Here is a 20,424-nt window from a genome sequence, read left to right as displayed (position 1 = left end):
TAGTATAATTAAAATGTCCATACTACCCAAAGCAATCTATAGATTCAATACAATCCCTATCAATATACCAATGGCATTTATTACAATACTAGAATAAATATTCCAAAAATTTATGTGGAACCACAAAATACCCTGAGTAGCCACAGCAATCTTGAGGAAAAAAAAAACACAAAGTTGGAGGAATCATGCTACCTGATATAAAACTATACTACAAGGCCACAGTAATCAAAACAGTATGGTACTGGCATAAAAAGAGACTATATACACACATACACATATATATATGGAACAGAGCAGAGAGCCCAAAAATAAATCCATGCCTTTATAGTCAATTAGTATTTGACAAAGGTAGAAGGAACATACAATGTGTCAAAGACAGTCTATCAATAAATGGTGTTGGGAAAATTAGATATATTCAAAAAAAAAAGAGAGAGAGAAACTAGACCACCTTCTTACACCATACACAAGAGTAAATTCAAAATGTATGAAAGACTAAATTTTAGACTTGAAACCATAAAAATCCTAGAAGAAAACATAGGCAGTAAAATCTTAGACATTTCTCAGAGCAATATTTTTTCTGATATATCTTCTCAGGCAAGGAAAACAAAAGAAAAAATAAACAAATGGGATTACATCAAACTAAAAAGTTTTTGCACAGCAAAGGAAATCATCAACAAAATGAAAAAACAACCCACTGAATGAGAGAACACATTTGCCAATGATACATCTGATAATGGCCAGCATGGCCATTCTCATTTCCAGCAAGGGAAGCAGGACCTACTGGACTTCATCTCTCCCCATGTCAGTGTGGGTCTTACCTGGGAGGAGTTTTCGGGCTGCCTCCTCGGCCATCCTCAGGAGAGGTCCAGAGCAGGGCCATCCAGCCTCCACTTCCACCCCAGCCTTCTTCGACAGCAGGTGAGCAGACAGAAGACCCCCTACCACTACCGATGGTACAAAAAGTAAATGTCAGAGTCCCAAGGACCAGTGTTTCCCTTGTGCAAATTAAACCTAAACACTCTCACTGGTGACTCACTGGGAAGGGGCTAAAGCCATCTGTGAAACGAGTCCCTTAATCCCACATATTGGTACAGTGTTAAGTTTACAGAGTTTTGTTCTCTTGGTGGGCCACAAAAAAACAATGGCTATCTGGTGTTTTTTTAGTACCTACTGTTTACCAAACACCAGGTACTACTGTCCCCTCTTCAGAGGAAGATACTGAGGGTAAGAGAAGCCAAGGACTTTCCCTGGCTAAGCTAGTACGTGGTAGCGCCAGGTCTGTCGGACTCCACTTCGTTGCTCTGTCTCCCAATCCCCCACCAAGAATGAAAGGGAGGGAGGGGAGAATAGTTTTACCTTCATTTTATCAATTTATCTACATCAATTTATAATGTAACATTTTAGGACTTATAAAAAGACACAAACGTTCTGTATTTGGAAATATGGCTAAATAGGTAGCCTAAATGGCTCAGTGACAAAACCTGGTGACCTTGAGCTTCAGTTTTTCCCCTCTTCTGGCAGAGGGGGAGTAAAAGACAAAGGATTAAATTACCCAAAGTGGGGAGGGTGATAAGAGATCCCTCTGTAAAGTTGGGATCTGAAAGAATTATATACTCTGTGTAAGGAAAAATTAGAAATAAACTCTGCATACCTCCCATAGTGTATGTACAGTAAGGAAAAGTTCATGCCTCAAATCTTGATGCCAAGTAAAAGAAAAAATATTTCTCCTAAGAATTAGTAACTCACTAAGTTTTACAGCCTGAATTCACACTAACCAGGTAGTCCAGAAAACTTCAAATCTTTGGCAGAAAGTGGTTTTTGGAAGATAGTACCTCCAGCTACATGGCAGAAGTGAACAACTGTATCTGGAAGAACCCACCATCACCCAGGCCTCAAAGAATCCCACAGGTGAAATCTAGGGAATGAGTATACATTTTAAAAAGTACATAAATCACAAAACACACAAAGAAACAAAGTGTTATGGGTAAGAGTTAGCAGAAATGACAGTAGAACAAGACTTACCAACACTTCAGATAATGGAATTATCAGACACAGAATATAAAATTGTTGCCCTAGCTGGTTTGGCTCAGTGGATAGAGCGTCAGCCTGTGGACTGAAGGGTCCTGGGTTCGATTCTGGTCAGAGGCACATGCCTGGGTTGCAGGCTCAATCCCCAGTGGTGGGGTGTGCAGGAGGCAACTGATCAATGATTCTCTCTCATCATTGATGTTTCTATCTCTCTCTCCCTCTCCTTTCCTCTCTGCAATCAATAAAAATATATTTAAAATTGTTGTGTGTGGTACAGGGTTGGGCCAAAGGAGATTTACAGTGTAAGTGTGTGAAACATAGAGTTTACTCTTGTATTATTATTTACTAGTTATTGTATTATTTTCCATGTAAACACCTGTAAGCCTACTTTTGCCCCACCTTTCATGTTTAAAGAAATAAAAGAAAGGTTGGAACATATGAGCAAATAGCTAGAAATTATAAAAATGAGCAAGCCTATTTATAAAAGAATTAAGTAGAATTCCTAAAAATGAAAAAACGTAATAATTGGAGTTTAAAATTATATAGAGGGGTTTAATAGCAGATATGATATACCTGAAGAATTAGTGGACTTAAAGACAGACTCACAAAAATTATCCAAAAAGCAACATAAAGAGACAAAATGACTTTTAAAAAGTACAGAAGGGATTTAGAGGATACAGTAAGAAGATATATACCTGGTTGGAGTTCTAAAAAGAGAAGAGAGACAATCTTTGAGGAGAAAAATAGTTACAAAGTTTATAAAACTAATGAATGACAATAATTCTCAGATCCAGGAATCTCAAGCAAGATAATAAAAAGAAATCCACATTGCCTGGTTAGTGTGGTTCACTGGTTGAGCATCAACCTATGAACCAGGAGGTCATGGTTGATTCCCAGTCAGGGCACATGCCCAGGTTGCAGGCTCAATCCCGGTGGAGGGTGTGCAGGAGGCAGCTGATCAATGATTCTCTCTCATCATTGATGTTTCTACTAGTATCTCTCTTCCTCTAACTTCCTCTCTCTGAAATCAATAATATATATATATATATATATATATATATATATATATATATATATATATATAAAAAGAGCCCTAGCTGGTTTGGCTCAGTGGATAGAGTGTTGACCCCTTGGACTGAAGAATCCAGAGTTTGATTACAGTCAAGGGCACGTACATCAGCTGCAAGTTCGATAGCTGGCCCCAGTCAGGGGTGTGTGCAGAAGGCAACCAATTGATGTGTCTCTCTCACATCGATGTTTCTTGCTCTCTCTCCCTCCTTTACACTCTCTCTAAAAAATCAATGGAGCCCTGACTGGTTTGGCTCAGTGGATAGAGCATCAGCCTGCAGACTCAAGAGTCCCAGGTTCGATTCTGGTCAAAAGCATGTACCTTGGTTGCGGGCACATCCCCAGTAGGGGGTGTGCAGGAGGCAGCTGATCGATGTTTCTCTCTCATCAATGTTTCTAACTCTCTCTCCCTCTCCCTTCCTCTCTGTAAAAAATCAACAAAATATATTTTTTAAAATAAAAAATCAATGGAAAAATAGCCTCAGGTGAGGATTAACAAACAACCCCCCCCCAAGAAATCCACATTTATACATATCACAGTAAAATTACAGAACACCAAAGGAAAAAAAAATCTCAAAATAAGTCAGTCCATGTAAACATGATTGTTAAAGCTCAATGATGAGTACATCTAGTTCATTATACTATTTTCTCTACTTTTATGTATGTTTGAAAATTCCCATAATAAAAATTATTTAAAAGGGCTGCCAGCATAAATAAAACCAATCTTCTATAATGACATAATAATTAGATTGGCAGATTACTTTTTAACAATGGCAATGAAACCAGAAGACAAGGGAAATTTTTCTTCAAGGTGCTAACAGAAAATAACTATCAACTTAGAACCATATATCCTACAAAAATACCCCCCAAAGGCCAACAAATGCAGTGAGAAAGACATCTTCGTACAAACAAAAGCTGAGAAAGTTTTCCAAGAATACACCCACACACCCAGCTGCTGTAGCTCAGTGGTTGAGCACTGACCTATGAACCAGGAGGTCATGGTTCAATTCCTGGTCAGGGCACATGGCCAGGCTTTGTATAGGCTCAATCCCCAGGGCAGGGCGTGCAGGAGGCAGCCAATTGATGATTCTCTCTCATCACTGATGTTTCTATCTCTCTTTCCCTCTCCCTTCCTCTCTGAAATCAATAAAAATATGTTAATAATAATAATAAAAAGGAATACACCTACACTAAAGGACATTCTAAATAAAGTACTTCAGATGGAAGAAAAGGGGTCACAGATGTAAGGTCTGAAGCAGAACAAAGAAAGATAATAAGAAAAGTGGTAAATATATGAATAAATCTAAACTTTAACTATATAGACTAACAACAATATATGGAAGGCTTCAAAGAACTAAAATACATGACTACAGCATACAGGTCAGGATATCCTCAGAGTCAGGTTTTGTATTACTTAGGAGGAGCATAAATATTTTCATTAACTCTAGATTTTGTTATGTTTGTTAAATTTTCTAGAAAAACTATTTAAAAAGCTAGATATCATGCATAATATCTAAATTAGTAAAAGAAAGTGAAATGGGGGGTGGGGAATCAGCGTAAAAAGGCACAAAAAAAGGAGAGAGAAAAAGAACATAGAAATGATGAGGCAAATAGCACAAAGTAATACCACAGAAATGAATGTAAATATATCAGTAATTATTGTAAATATAAATGGATTAAACATTTCAGTTAAGAGACTCTCAGAATGGATAAACAAAATATAATACACTAGAGGCCCGGAGTACGAAAATTCGCGCACTTGGGGGGGTCCCTCAGCCTGGCCTGCGCCCTCTCACAGTCCAGGAGCTCTCCAGGAATGTCCACCTGCCAGCTTAGGCCTGCTTCTCTGAGGATCGAGCATAAGCTGGCAGTCGGACATCCTTAGCACTGGGAGAGGCTCTCGCCACTGCTGCTGCGCTTGCAGCCATCACCCTGGCTTGTGGCTGAGCGGCGTTCCCCCTATGGGAGCACACTGACCACCAAGGGGCAGCTTCTGTTGAGCATCTGCCCCCTGGTGGTCAGTGCGCATCATAGCCACTGGTCATTCCCAGTAGTTCCACTGTTAGGGTCAATTTGCATATTACCCTTTTATTATATAAGACTAGTGACCCGGTGCACGAAATTCGTGCACATTAAAAGGGAATTAATTAGAGGAAATATTTTAATATTGCTATTTGCCCTTTCTCTATAATAGAAGTGTCAGAGATGAAAGAAAATTAGTAAAAATGTATATGAAAATCTTCCTCCTGTCAAGAGTCTGGGGCGCACCAAGGAACCAGAATCAAGTCCCCGCCAACCCATGTGTGCCTCGAAATCACGCGAGACCCAGACCTGGCTGGCCCCACCCCCACTGAGCTAGATCCAGACCCAGCCGGTCCCACCCCAGTCAAGCCCCGCCGGGTGGGGGGCATGGCCTCAGGTTCCCCGGCTCGACACCAGGGCAGGGGGTGTGGCCTGAGGTCCCCTGCCCCAGCCCAGCACCACACAGCCTCAGGTCCCTGCTGATTGCTCATTAAGGCTTGTTAAAGGAACTCAGCCTCCGCTGTGGGTGCAGCTATCTTGTGTTACGGAACCCCTGCCTCCACTGTGGGCGCATCCATCTTGTTATGGCGTGACAGTCAATTTGCATATCCCCTCTTTATTAGATAGGATAATTTACAAAATATATAGCTAATCATAAACACAGGAAGATCGAAAGTAAGAGTGTAGAAAAACATATGTAAGGCAAATGCCAAGCAAAAGAAAACTGGTATAATTATATTCATATCTGAAACAAAGGTATAAGGACAACCTTAATTTCCAGATGACAAATTGGGCTCAGAATTGTGTAATATAGCAATGAACATGCCCCCAGGTCTGATTCCTAAATCAGGATTTTATACCATGCTGTCCCTCTGCAACCTGATCTTTTAAAAAATTTATTTATGCCCTAGCTAGTTTGGCTCAGTGGATAGAGCATCAGCTTGCGGACTGAAGGGTCCTGGGTTCAATTCCGCTCAAGGGCACATGCCCGGGTTGCAGGCTCAATCCCCAGTAGGGGGCATGCAAGAGGTAGCCAATCAATCATTCTCTCTTATCATTGATGTTTCTCTCTCTCTCTCTCCCTGCCTTCCTCTCTGAAATCAATAAAAATATATTTTAAAAAATTTATTTATCACCTTTCTATAATATAAGTTTCACTTACAAAAAAACATCCAAAATAAAGATGAGCACCATAAGGGGGAAAAAACATAACTGCCATCCAGAGGTGACAGCTGTTGAGCCACTGGAGGTCCAGAAGTTCACTGATAATAAGGACTGAGCTAGCTTCATAAGTCATTGGAAACCTACTAAATAATTGATTCTAGGACTCAACCCAGAGATCACAATTCATTGGTTTAAAGTGGAGCCAAAACACCTGAACTTTTTAAAAGGTCCCAAGTGGTTATGATGGACTACCAGGTTTGGAAACTTAATACTCGAAACTTGCACTGTATAATATAGTAATCATTAACCACGTGTCACTACTGAAATTTAAATTCATTAAAATTAAATGAAATTAAAGATTCAGCTCTTCAGTTGCAGTAGGCACATTTCAAATGTTCAATAGCCACGTGGCTCGTCACTACCACACTGGACAACATAGATACAAAACATTTCCGTCATCACAGATATGGGTAGTGCTTCCTAGACAATAAACTCTTGGATTACATCTTTCTTGTTCATGACTATATGCCTAGCACCGAATATATGTTAACTACGTGAGTAAATCTGGCACATTTCTTTCTAGTCTTTTCTCTGTCCCCTGCTCATGTCTGAAACTGATGAGGAATCCTGAGGCCTTCCCACCCTACCCTCCAAGAGGGAAAAAGAGCTGTCAGTCACTGGTTTGGGCCAAGTGCCCTGGTAGGGCCAGCCCTTAAGATCTGATTTACCACTTTCTGGTTTATACAGAGGCAAAAAATCCACACTCTGTTTTCTTCCAAAGGCCATAGAAGGCAGCCCTTACCTCGGATGTTGGTTTCAAACACAGAGGCATTCACATCAATATCAAAGTCCAAGTTGTCCTGGAGCACTTCAACCACCCTTTGGAATTCTGAGACATTCCCCAAAATCTAGGAGGAAAGAGAGACATGACAAGGAAGATATCTCAGGCTTGAAGGCATTGAAAATCCTATATAATAAAAGGCTAATATACAAATCGATCAAACAGCGGGACGACCGGTCACTATGACACGCACTGACCACCAGGGGGGAGACGCTCAACACAGGAGCTGCCCCCTGGTGGTCAGTGCGTTCTCATAGGGGGAGCACTGCTCAGCCAGAAGCCGGGCTCACGGCACAGGCTGGGCTGAGGGACAACCCCCTGAGTTCATGAATTTTGTGCACTGGGCCTCTAGTGTTGGAATAAGAGTCTAGGATCTGCCCTAACCAGTTTGGCTCAATAGATAGAGCCTCAGTCCGGAGACTAAGGGGTCTCAGGTTCGATTCCGATCAAGGGCATGTACCTCAGTTGCAGACTCAATCCCCAGCCCTGGTCAGGGCGTGTGCAGGAGGCAACCAATCGATGGGTCTTTCTCGCATGGATGTTTCTCTCTGTCTTTCCCTCTCTCTTCCATTCTCCCTAAAAATCAATGAAAAAATATCCTCAGGTGAGGATTAACAAAAAAGAGTCTGGGATCCTATGCCAGAGTGGCCCTCACTTATTCAACTTAAGGCCTGCAGTTTCTGTTCTAGGACTGGTGACAGGTGAAGAAAACACTGAGAGCTAAAATTCACAAAGACCCAACATCAAGAAACTGGTTAGGTAAATTCTTTTTTTTTTTTTTAATTTATTTTTATTGATTTCAGAGAGGCAGAGGGAGAGAGAGATAGAAACATCTATGAGAGAGAATCTGCCTCCTGCACACCCCCCACTGGGGATTGAACCCACAACCTAGGCATGTGCCCTTGACTGGAATCGAACCTGGGACCCTTCAGTCCACAGGCCAATGCTCAATCCACTGAGCCAAACTGGCTAGGGCTAGGTAAATTCTTAGGTACCAATTCAAGAGTACCCATTTAAACAATGTAAAACTGTATAAAAAACAATATAGACTATAGACCACATTAAGGAAATCTTAGTTTGCTATTTGCAGTGAATGTCTGTTGTTTTTAACCTTTTCTTCACATTCGTGCTTGTGGAAAATACTGCGGGTTGGTTGGCCCAACAAATCGTCCCCAATCTTCTTTACCCTTTTAGCCTCCCACCATAGAGGCTGGAAATCCAGATATTTGCTGTCTTAGACTCTTGCTGCTGGAGGTGATTGTGTTAACTAGTCAATTCCACGCCTTGAGAAGACTACTGAGGGCACTTCTAGGAAAGCTTCTGTTTTCCTAATAAAAAGGGGGACCTAGCCAGTGTGGCTTGGTGGTTGAGCGTCAACCTAGGAACCAGGAGGTCACTGTTCAATTCCCAGTCAGGACATCCGCTCAGGTTGTAGGCTGGATCCCCAGCGGGGGGCGTACAGGAGGCAGCCGATCCATGATCATCTCTCATCACTGATGTTTGTATCTCTCTCTCTCCCTCTCCCTTCCTCTCTGAAATCAATAAAAATATACATTAAAAAAACCCCAAAAACCTCACTATTGTAACTCCAGAGCTCAGTACTGTGTTTGGCATACAGTTGGCCATTAAATGGAGAAGTAAATGCCACCTTCTCTAGGAAGTCTTTGATTCTTCCTTTAAAAGACTCCAGTAACTTCATCCATACAACTCTTTATGCATCTGTGTCTCTCCACATTAAGAGTATCTTTGACTGGGCAGGAGCCTCAATCATTCCTGCATTCCCCCAGAGTGCTGCACATGGCCCATGAAGGAATTACTCAAGAAATGTTTGTTGAATGATTACATGAATCTTTCTCCACACTGAAGCTAGTGATCTGCTCAAAACAGATATTTCATCATTTCCTGCCCTCTACTTTGAAACATCAGTGGCTTTCCATTATCTCAAATTAAAGATCAAAATCTTTAACACTGTGAACCTCACCCGGTTCCCATCTATCCCTCCAGCCCCATTTGCTTCTCCCTTTTCCTTCCAACATCTCATGCACACTGGCCTTCCTTTAGCTCACTGCACTTGCCATACACTCTCGCCATAAGGCCTTTGCACAGGCTGTTCTCTCTGCCTGGAGCACTCTTTCCTCCCCCCACTTCCCAAGTCAAAACTTGCTTCTCCTTCAGATCCCAACTTAAGTATCAGTTCATTACCTTAGGGAAGTCCTCTGTGACCTCCTCAGTCTAGGTCAACTTCTTTTAGTTATAACAACTCAAAGAATCATGTTCCTTTCCTACAGTGCACTCACCTCAATTTGTAATTACACATTCTTTAGGGTTAATCTTTTATTCTTTGTTCCCTCTCATTAAAATCATAAACTCCAGGAAAGCAGGGACTGTGTGTTTACTGTGCCCCAACTGTGTGACTCAGTAGTTGAATGTTGACCTATGCACCACAAGGTCACAGTTCGATTCTGGGTCAGGGCACATGCCCGGTTTGTGCACTCGATCCCCAATTGGGGGGGTGGGGTGGGTGCAGGAGGCAGCCAATCAATGATTCTCTCCCACCATTGATGTTTCTCTCTCTCTCCCTCTCACTTCCTCTTTGTTTTTTGTTTGTTTAATGTTGTTAATTTTTTTTTGTTTTCTCCCTTTCCTCTTTGAAATCAATAAAAAAAATACTTTTTTAAAAACTCACTATTGAAATTCCAGAGCTTAGAAGTGTGCGTGGCATACAGTTGGCCATTAAATGGAGGAGTACATACAAATTAACATTGAGGTGAAAAAAAGCTAAATTATATCTACAAGGTAATCACAATCATGTAAATATTATTAATTTATAAAAATGAGAAATGTTGACAGAGAACCAGAAATAGTGAAATAGGGGAAAGTGGTTAAATCCTCCCTTGTGGTTTCTTTAAGGATGACAGTTAAGGCCTGGAATCGTACAGAACTGGGTTCAGGTCCTTGCTCTTCCATTTCAGAGCTACGTACACTGGCCAAGTCACTTAATCTTTTTAAGTATCAGCTCTCCCAGTGGTTAAGGAGTAAAGGTACTTACCTCAAAGGGTTGCTGGAAGGATTAAATGGAGTAATACATGTAAAGTGCTTAACACATACATAATACACTAACTAATTACTGCTATTATTTTTATCCCTGAACATATCCATCAGAATGTAAGCCTCTGAAAATAAGGAGGGCATCAAAGTCTCTGTATCCCCCACTAAAAAGATTTCGACAGGCCTATCATAGTTCTGTGTTCTACAAACATGTGCTGAATAAATGAGCCTGAATAAACTTGAAATTCATCATTTTCCTCTATCTAGATGGGCATGCGTTGAAAATAATAGACCTAGGTGAAGAATTCATTTTTCACCAATAGTCAAATTGCCAAGAGGAAAAGGATTAGAGGAGACACTTACCAGCAAGGTATCCAGAGCATCAATTAGAGTCAGAGAAAAGCTGTAAAAGGACAGAAATCCCAGCTTAGTAAGAAAATCAAACACCACATGTCAAGACTGTCCCGGATCAGTACCCAAAAACCTAACACATGAGGCACAGCAATGCCTCTGCCTATCCCACTTCCAGTCATAACAGAAAAGCCATAGTGAAAATTGCCAGGAACCTCTGACACATTTAATGCACCTGGAATAGGGGACTGATATAAGCCCAACTGTAGTTAAACATGTTGTCTATATTCTCGGGCATTCTTCTCTGCCATAGGTACACAGAATGAGATTGCAGCTAAGAGTACAGGCTTTTCCACACCTAAAAACGTATCTCACAGTACACAGGACTATATGCTTGAGAATGCTCATGTCAGTTTAGAACAGCAAAAAGCTAGAAATAACCCAAATGCACACCAGTTAAAAAGTGACTAAACTATAGTACACTCTAAGAACACAAAACTATACAGGTTGTTATCGAGTTCTTTAACAAAAAGAGTTCTATTGGCTAATGTAAAGATACTCTAATTGTTAAATGAAAAAGATGAGGTATGGAATAAGCAGTGTAGTATGTTTACTAGTATATCTGCATTTTAAAAAAGAGACATATAGACTGAAAGCAGATTAGTTGTTTGGGCTGCTGGTGGTGGAGGGTTTAACTATAAAGGGGCACAAGGGAACTTTTTAGGGTATTCTATATCTTGACTGTGATATCAGAACCTCAGAAATGTTCTACTTGTTGATTGTGATAATGGTTACTATATACTTAAAATGGGTGTATTTTATTATATGTAAGTTATGCCTTTAAAAAGTTAATCTTAGCCCTGCTGGTGTTGCTCAGTGGTTGAGCATCGACGCATGAACCAAGAGGTCCCTGGCTTGAGGTTTGATTCCCAGTTAGGGCACATGTTCATCCCCAGCAGGTGGTGTGCAGGAGGCAGCGGATTAATTATTCTCTCTCATCACTGATGTTTCCATCCTCTCTCCCTCTCCCTTCCTCTCTCTCTAAAATAAAAATTTTAAAAACATGTTTTTAAAAGTTAATTTTAAAAGATGTCTATATGATTATATAAACTGAAAATATTTATGGAAGGGTACTCAAGAAAGATATTTCCTTTATTTATACAATCTTGTACTGCTTGAAATTACCATTTGCTTGTACTACTTTTTTCAACTAAAAAACAAAAACTAACACAAATTTTGTTGATTTTACTTAACTTGTCCAGTCTTTAGCATACGCATTTGTAAAATGGAGATAAGTGTTAAGAGAATTAAATGAGATGACAAAGGTAAAATGCTTAGCACAGTGTTTAATCAATGTCAGCTTCAATTAAATGCAATGATTTCTTTATACAAAAAAAACAAGACAGAGAATTCCATCTCTGATTTTTATTCTAGTGTGAGAAAGACAAACTAGCAGCCAAGTAAAAATGATAGTATCAGAGAGTGAGAAGTGCTAAGAAGAATAAGTGGTTTGTGAGAGTGACCTGGATGGAGTGGGTAGTCAGGGAAGCTGATGCTGAGGTGACATTTTGGGCTGAAATCTCAAGAAGCAGTCAATGTGTGAGGATAATGAGGGAAGTGTGTTTCAGTTTCACTAACAACAAAGGCTCTGAAGTGTCATGGTTGGGAGAGTTACATCTCCTCCTGGGTTTGTTTGTCCACTTATAAAGTGAAGGGGTTGGGTTTTTTGACTTCCTGGAGCCCTTCCAAGGTATTCTACAACTCCAGAGATTTGTCCAAGCCCCCATAACCAGTGCCTGTTACTCTTGTAGCTGGAGTCCAAAGGTTCAGCCCACCAGGCTAATAACCCAGGCTACTCCACTTCGGGATCCAGATGGTGCTGGCCTGAATAGGGGCGGAATGGGGGCGGGGTGGGGGGGGGGGGCGAGCGGGCGGGAGGGGGTCATGGCCTCGCCCTGGCTAGGAGCTTTTCTGGATTCGGTAAGGAAACAAACCATCGAGCCACCAGTCCCAGAGTCCCACCCGTCTAGAACCGGACCTGCCAGACACCGGCCACCCCTTCGCACTACCTGCCCCAGGTGTCATGCCCGTCACAGGTGAGAGGTCGCAGCTCGTCGTAGGGAAATGCATTCTCCAGGTAGCTGTCGTAAGCGTGGTAGAACATGGCCTTGACTCGCTCCCTGATGAGGATTAGGAGAAATAAGGCGGGGGGAGAGAGGGGCAGAAAACGAAATCAAGCAGGGGAAAGGACAAGAAATAGGCGGAAAGTGGAAATCACCCCGATTCTGCCGGGAGCCCAGAGGCGGATTCCGAGCAAATGAGGGTGGGGGTCCTGGGGTAGAGGGAAAGGCAAGGAACCCGCTCTGTGCTTTCCATTCCCCTACTGCGTCAGGACAGGGAGCCTGACCGCTTCACCTGTAGTGGGCGGGGTTGGGCGCGGAGCCATCGGGGCCCGGCGCACCAAGGTGCAGTGGCAGCAGCAAGCATAAGAGGCCGAGCGGGACCAGCAGCCGGAAAGGCATAGAGCTCGGGTCCTGTCAACACCGCCGGGGCAGCAGCAGCCACCACCAGCTGCTCATCCTGGAGCCTCTGGGGTTCTTCCGGGAATCCGCGTCACTGCGCCTGCGTGCTGATGAATCAGTCACTCACTTCCGAACTACAAGCCCCAGAATGCAACTGGTAGCGGAACCGAGGCAAAGAGCATCCTGAAATATATAGTCTGGAAGGGAGGTCCACGTGTCCTAAAGACAGTGGCTATTACAGCTACTATAATTGACGTTTTAGTAACAGCATTTATTGAGCACTTATTGTGTACTAAGACTGTATGGAGCACTTAAATACATTATCATTTTTAAAAATCACTGTATTAAACATGAAGGCAGGGACTCAACATTTGTTGAGTGGATGTATCCTATCTAATAAAGAGGAAATATGCTAATTGACGTCACACCCTCACAATGATGGCAGCGCCCACAGCCACAGTGGGCGGTGCCCAGTCCCCTCAGCCCCCCAGCTGCCCAGGGCCAGCCCGAGGGATGACCAAATGACTGAACAAGCAGGCTGCGTGGGGCGACCAGGCCAGCAGGGGGGCCATGAGGGGTGACCAGGCTGGCGGGGGGGGGGGGGGGGGAGGGGCAGTTGGAAGCTACCAGGCCAGCAGTGGGGGCTGTTGGGGGTGACCAGGCCAGCAGGGGGGCAATTAGGAGCCAGCCATCCAGGATTGTGAGGGAACATCCCCTGAGGGGTCCCAGATTTGAGAGGGTGCAGGCTGGGCTAAGGGGAACCCCCCCCCCCCCCCATGCATGAATTTCGTGCTCCGGGCCTCTAGTTTATATATAAAGATGGATGAAGCATGTTCAGCCTTTTCTATTAGGCATACTGAGTTTCCCAGACCAGTTCCCTGCTCGTTGTGTAAGGTACAACTTATTTCCATTTATTTGTTCAAAGCTGCCACTCTCAAGATTTCCAGAAATGCTGTCAGTTCTAAAAATTCATGAATTTTGGGTTGGTGTTACTTTTTTAATTCTCAGCTGAGAATGTTAATTGATGAGAGAGAGAGAGAAAGAGATGGATGTGAGAGCAAAACAGCCATCAGTTGCCTCCGGTATGTGCCCCGACCCAAGATCCAACCCACAAAGTAGGCATGTGCACTGACTGGAAATCAAACCTGCAATGTTTTGGTGTATGGGATGACACTCCAACCAATCAGCCAGCCAGCCAGGGCTCTCTCTCCTGCCATTTGGGATGTGATTACATTCTAATGGTCTCTTCGGTCTCCAGTCTAGTGCATAAGTTTTCCCATCCCAATCCCCTGGACCATCTCAGTGGCTGCAACCCTGTAGAGTATCCCAGGTGAGAATGAAGACCCTGGGGCACTATAGTGTTCAGAAGGTTTGGAACACATTTTTCCATTTTCCTTCTTGCAAGTTCCCAGAGATTGGTCATCGTTTTAGACTACAGCAACACTCATGACTTTGGACAGTGTGATGTGCAATAAAATCAACCCTGGATTTGAAGTGAGACCTGGACTTCAATTCCAACCTCAAGTCCATGTAAAGCCTCTAAATGTGACCCTCAATATTGCCTCTCCCTCTCCGGACCCAGCTTCCTCATCTATAAAATGAGAGGTTTGAACAAATGGACCTCTGAGGTCCTTGAACTCGAGCTTTCCATGATACTAGTGTAGTAGGCAGTTAGGTATGAGCAGAGCAGGAACTGATAGGCCAGGTGCTGAGGGTCACCAGGGCCGAGAGCCTCAGGTGACTAGCAACAGGCAAAACTACAAGCCCTTGCAGACCACTCTCTTAAGCATTAACCCCTGGAAATAACTTCTAGGCCTTGGCTGTGTTTTGGCCCCAGGCCCTTAGGAGTAGCAAAACAAGGCAGAGCAACGTAATGGCTGACATAAGGACCAGCTGCAATGACTAAAGACCCCCTGGGGACCATCCAATTAGTGAAGACCACACCCTCAGGAGATACTGGGAAAGCTGATGAATATTTTATTGAAATCCACCCCTGTCACTTCCAGATAAAAGCCCTCAGAACTGAGGAACCTGCTGTCTCTCTATGGAGCATGTCTTTCCCCACCCTCTTCTCCTCCCTCACCCACCCACCCTCACATGCTCTTCCCCCCACCCCCCAATTTGTTTCCTGAATCCATTTCTTCTACAACTCACTCCTACTTCTGTGATATTCTAAATAAACTTTCTTTTATAGTTTGAGTCTTGGCTATGAATTCTTTCTTAGCCAGAACGCAAGTACCTAGGTTGCCGAACCAAGGTTGGGTCTGATTCCAATGGATCTAACACCTGTTTTTTCACCACTAACACTAGGATTGGCCATCCTCCCTCTTTGGTGAAAAGGTCAGATGGAAGTGGCAACTCAGTTCCTTGAGCTGGAATGCAGACAAATATGGTCTCCTTTGGTCAAGCATCCTTGAAAATATCCCTAAATGCCATCAGTTGATATGAGAATTAAAACTCTGACTTAACCCAGAGAGCTTGATGGAGTGCAGTACAGTATTAAAAGTATGGGCTTTAAATTTGAGCAGACCTGAGTTGGAATACTAGCTCCATTACCTATTAGGAGTGGCCCACCAGTTTTTCTTCTGAGCCTCATTCCTATTTGTAAAATATGAATAATACTATTATCTACCTGATGGTATTATGAGGATTTAGTTAGTTAGCTATTGCATGTAAGGTATTTGTCATAGTGCCTGGCAGAAGAGATACTAAAAAAATATTAGGATGTTTTTGGAAACTCTTCTTGAAGGTGCCAAATGGATGGAAAACTGAAACTTAGATAACAACACAGGGGCACTGTATTAGTTTCCTGTGCTACTGTAACAAATTACCACTAACTTGGTGGCTTAAAACAACAGAAATTTATTCTTTCATAGTTTTGGAGGCCAGAAGTCTAAAATCAGTTTCACTGGCCACATTCGAGATGCTGGCAGGGCCACACTCCCTTTGGAGGCTCCAGGGGAGAATCTGGCCCAGCCTCTCCAGCAAGTCCTAGAGAAGGAAATGCTGCTGGAATCCCTTGGCCTGTTCAGGGTGCATCACTCCAATGTCCACCGTCTCCTCTGTGGGTATGAGTGTCACATCTCCCTCTGCCCCTCTCTTGTAAGGACATTTATTATTGCATTTTGGGCCCACATGGATAATATAGGACAATCTCTCCGCACGATCCTTAACTTAATCACCTCTGGAAAGACCCCTTTTCCAAATAAGGTAACATTCACAGAGTCTAGGGATTAGGACCTAGTTATCTTTAGGGAGCCTTTGTTCAGCCTATCACAGGTTTCAGGTCTGGGCCTTTCCCTGCTGTGAAACTCATCCGGGGCCTAATAGTTCTCCATATGAGTCCTTAGCTTGTCTTTTTGTCTTCCATTCAAAACTCTAGTATGGATAAGATTTTTGCCCGGAGAGTAGAGTCAGGTTGCTTGGTAATGACAGGTCTCTCTCTTTTTTTTTTTTAAATAAAGCTTTATTCAGATTATTACAATTGTTTCTCCTTTTTCCCCCCATAGATCCCCTCCACCCGGTTCCCACCTCACCTTCTGCCCTTACCCCGCCCCCACTGTCCTCATCCATAGGTGTACGATTTTTGTCCAGCCTCTTCCTGCACCCTCCCCATACCTCTTTCCCCCTGAGAATTATCAGTCCACTCCCTTTCTATGCCCCTGATTCTATTATATTCACCAGATTATTCTGTTCCTCAGGTTTTTAATTCACTTGATTTTTAGGTTCACTTGTTGATAGACATGTATTTGTTGTTCATAATTTTTATCTTTACCTTTTTCTTCTTCTTCCTCTTCTTAAAGAATACCTTTCAGCATTTCATATAATACTGGTTCGGTGGTGATGAACTCCTTTAGCTTTTTCTTATCTGTGAAGCTCTTTATCTGACCTTCAATTCTGAATGATAGCTTTGCTGGGTAGAGTAATCTTGGTTGTAGGTTCTTGCTATTCATCACTTTGAAAATTTCTTGCCACTCCCATGTGGCCTGCATAGTTTCTGTTGAGAAATCAGCTGACAGTCATATGGGTGCTCCCTTGTAGGTAATTAACTGTTTTTCTCTTGCTGCTTTTAATATTCTCTCTTTGTCCTTTGCTCTTGGCATTTTAATTATGATGTGTCTTGGTGTGGTCCTCTTTGGATTCCTTTTGTTTGGGGTTCTGTGCGCTTCCTGGACTTGTAAGTCTATTTCACCAGGTGGGGGAAGTTTTCTGTCATTATTTCTTCAAATAGGTTTTCAGTATCTTGCTCTCTCTCTTCTTCTGGCACCCCCATAATTCTGATGTTGGTACGCTTGAAGTTGTCCCAGAGGCTTCTTACAATATCTTCAACTTTTTGGGTGTTTTTTTCTTTTTGCTTTTTTGGTCGAGTGTTTTTTGCTTCTTTGTATTTCAATTCTTTGACTTGATTCTTGCATTCCTCTAGTCTGTTGTTGGGTCTCTGTATAATATTTTTTATTTCAGTCAGTGTATGTTTAATTTCTAGTTGGTCCTTTTACATATCTTCGAGGGTCTCGTTATATTTATCGGCCTTTTCTAGGATATTCTTGAAAAGCCTTATAACCGTGGTTTTGAATTCCTTATCCAGTTGTTTGTTTTCCTCCATTTCTTTCGTTTGTGATCTGTTTTTTTGTTGCCACATTTTCACTGCTTCCCTGAGTTGGTAGGGTAGCTTTGTGTGCTAGGTTTCCTATATGGCCCAGTGGGTCGGCCTCCCCAGTTAACCTGAGGTGGACACTCTTGGTGCACCCCTTTGTGGACTGTGTGTACAGCCTTGTTGTAGTTAAGTCTTGATTGTTGTTGGTATCACTGGGAGGAATTGACCTCCAGGCCAGTTGGCTGTGAAAATCAGCTGTGTCTACACTGGGAGAAGTTCGGTGCTGGAGACAGCCTATAGGGTTAGACTTGCCAAATTGCAATAGCCTCTGTGCTCAGCTTGGAAGGGGTGGAGTCTCATGGCAGAGCAGACAGTCTTGGCTTCCTGTTAGCCCTGCCCTTGCGCGTGCGTGCCTCCAGACCTTAGCCTTCCCTGGCTCCCGAGAGTCCAGATTCCCCCCGCAAGAGCATGGGTCCCCAGGGGCTCACCTGGAACTGGGGTTCAGTGCAGTCAGAACTGGGTTTCAGTGCAGTCAGGAGCTTCCGACTCCCTTCTGCTAGGGAAAGCCTGTGGCAACCTCCGCAGTCTTTGTGCACACTGGTGCGCGCGCCTCCAGACCCCTGCCGCCAGGGCTCCCCCGGGTCTCCCGCGGTTCTCTGAGTCTCCGGGTGCCTTTCTCTCTACCTGACAGTCCAGACTCCCCCTGTATGAGCCTGGGTCCATGGGGTTTCACCCGGAACTGGGTTTCAGTGCAGTCGGAACTGGGGTTCAGTGCAGTCGGGGGCTTCCTTCCCCCTCCCGCCAGAGAAAGTCAGCCAGGCTCTCAGCCACCCTTCCTCTCTGCGCGCACAAAGACCCTTTGCCGTACCTCCAATTCTCCGTGAGCTTTTCTCTTTCCTTCTAGTTGTAGAATTTCCACTCAGCCAGCTTTCCTGTGGTTCTGGATGGTGTCTGTTCTGTCTTTTGGTTGTAGTTTTGAAATTGTTGTATGAGGCAGCAGTTTAGGTGCTTAACTATGCCGCCATCTTGGTTTTCCGACATGTCTCTTTTTATGTGCAAGATTGAAATACTCATAATTTTTCTTTTTCTAGCTTGATGAAAATATGCACTTTTCAGACTTCACAGAACAAATACAACCACGGCTTATATTTTCACAATTTATGTGGTTCGTTTCATAGTTACCTCATGAGAAAAAAATATTATTTTACCTTCTGGAAAGTATTAGGACTCTTTCTTCCTGACTTCACCTCTCACTCTGTTTACTATATTGGATTCTAGAAGGTTGTAGTCCACCAGAAAAAAGTCAAACTTGAACATTTACTTATGAAGAGACTGAGTGTAAATTGCCTCTCGAAACCTTAATTTCCTGATTTGAGATGTGGAAATTGATAATAACATAAAAGTTTTCTGGGGATTAAATGGGACAGTAGTCAAAATTCTCAGTACTGTAACTGGCACATATTAAGTTCTTGATAAATATTCTCTTCCCTGCCCATTTATTCTTATTTTTTTAAATGGGGGAGTGCATTTATTAAATTATAAGTAATTATAAATTACTTCTATTTACTGAGCATCTGTCCCTAGAAATCCAAGGTGTTACAGGCAATAATTCCTGCCCTCAGAATTTGACACATAGTGTTGAACACACAGCAAATATTCCAAAGTAGTCAAACCACAGTCTTCCTTTGAAGTGCTTGAAATTTTGATAGAAAGACATTTATTGGTGAATACTTGGAATGACAGAGTGTTCAAGTCTTCCTATGGGTCAGTACAGTTTGGAGGATGCACAGATTGTATCAATACCCAAGGTCAATACTCTTAGACTCTGTGCTGAGTGGAACAAGCCTTGGACTAGTGATCAGAAGCCTTAGGTTCTATTATAGGTTTAGCCACTATCTCCGTGTGATTTTAGGAGTCACTTTCCTTTGGGGAGGGGGGGAGGTTCAGTTTCCATATCTGGAAAATGAGTGCATGGGATTCTCTCTCAGCACAAGGAAAATATTAACAGATTCATACAGAATTATTGCAAAATAAAATCAGAAAACAGAATTCAACACACATTCACTGCAGAAATTTTCCCCTAGAAACAATCATAAAGCAGAACAAAATGGTTGGATAACACTACAAGTGAAATTTGACTATTTCCAAATGAATCATATCAGTAATGCTAATAAGAAAATGGCCAAAATGTATCAATAATAGCACGCATTTATATAGCATTTACGATGTTCCAGACACTGTTCTTAGTACTTCACATATATCAACACCATTAATCCTTTCCAAAACCTTATGAGACAGCATTTTACAGATTTAAAAATTGAAGCCCAGATTTTAAAAACTGAAGGGAGGCTTAGTAATAACCAGCATCTCACACTGAATAAGTGATAGAGCCAAGATTTGGACCCAAACAATCTATAATCGACTGCACTGATAAAATTAATGACAAGTGTGGATAAAAGTCAAATACAGAATTTAAAAGAGGTGGAAATCTGACTTCTGCAGTGTCCTCTAGCTTTAGCTTCTCATGATTCTGTATTCAATATCCCCTTCCTTTTTGCTGGAAAGTCAGAGCAGAAAGTTGAATTCGCTGAAACTGGAAGCCAAGGCACTTTAACTGAGTACTCTTGACTACTTTCAGCAGGGAAATATCTGAGAAATTCTTTCCTAGCATCTGGGGATCATGCGGTTCATGTGGATTCTCCCAACTCCCAGAGCCAAGTTTACATGCTACATACTTTGGGACTGCCAAAAAATAATTAGTTTATCCATGGGAAACTTCCCATCTA

General features: G+C 42.6%; 2 protein-coding genes across 2 annotated transcripts in view; one reads left to right on the top strand and one right to left on the bottom strand.

Moving 5' to 3' along the window:
* The window catches only part of EDEM2 (ER degradation enhancing alpha-mannosidase like protein 2), a 36,120-nt gene extending 22,974 nt beyond the window's left edge, over positions 1-13,146 (bottom strand). Inside the window, exons 1-5 of the mRNA XM_080684064.1 lie at positions 12,938-13,146; positions 12,592-12,702; positions 10,535-10,574; positions 7,085-7,190; positions 819-944 (exon numbers count right to left, since the gene is read on the bottom strand). Of these exons, the coding sequence (XP_080540190.1) occupies positions 819-944; positions 7,085-7,190; positions 10,535-10,574; positions 12,592-12,702; positions 12,938-13,044 (490 nt within the window). The 5' untranslated portion in view covers positions 13,045-13,146. The remainder of the gene's footprint in view (positions 1-818; positions 945-7,084; positions 7,191-10,534; positions 10,575-12,591; positions 12,703-12,937) is intronic.
* Positions 12,490-20,424, top strand: part of PROCR (protein C receptor) — a 32,559-nt gene continuing 24,624 nt past the window's right edge. The window contains exon 1 of the mRNA XM_080684065.1: positions 12,490-12,618. The gene's annotated coding sequence lies outside the window, so the exon portion shown is untranslated. The remainder of the gene's footprint in view (positions 12,619-20,424) is intronic.

The sequence above is a fragment of the Plecotus auritus genome (genome assembly GCF_963455305.1).
Source record: "Plecotus auritus genome assembly, chromosome: 8".
NCBI classification, from domain to species: domain Eukaryota; kingdom Metazoa; phylum Chordata; class Mammalia; order Chiroptera; family Vespertilionidae; genus Plecotus; species Plecotus auritus.
The sequence above is the reverse complement of the archived record's forward strand: the minus strand, read 5'-3'. Positions and strand labels throughout refer to the sequence as shown.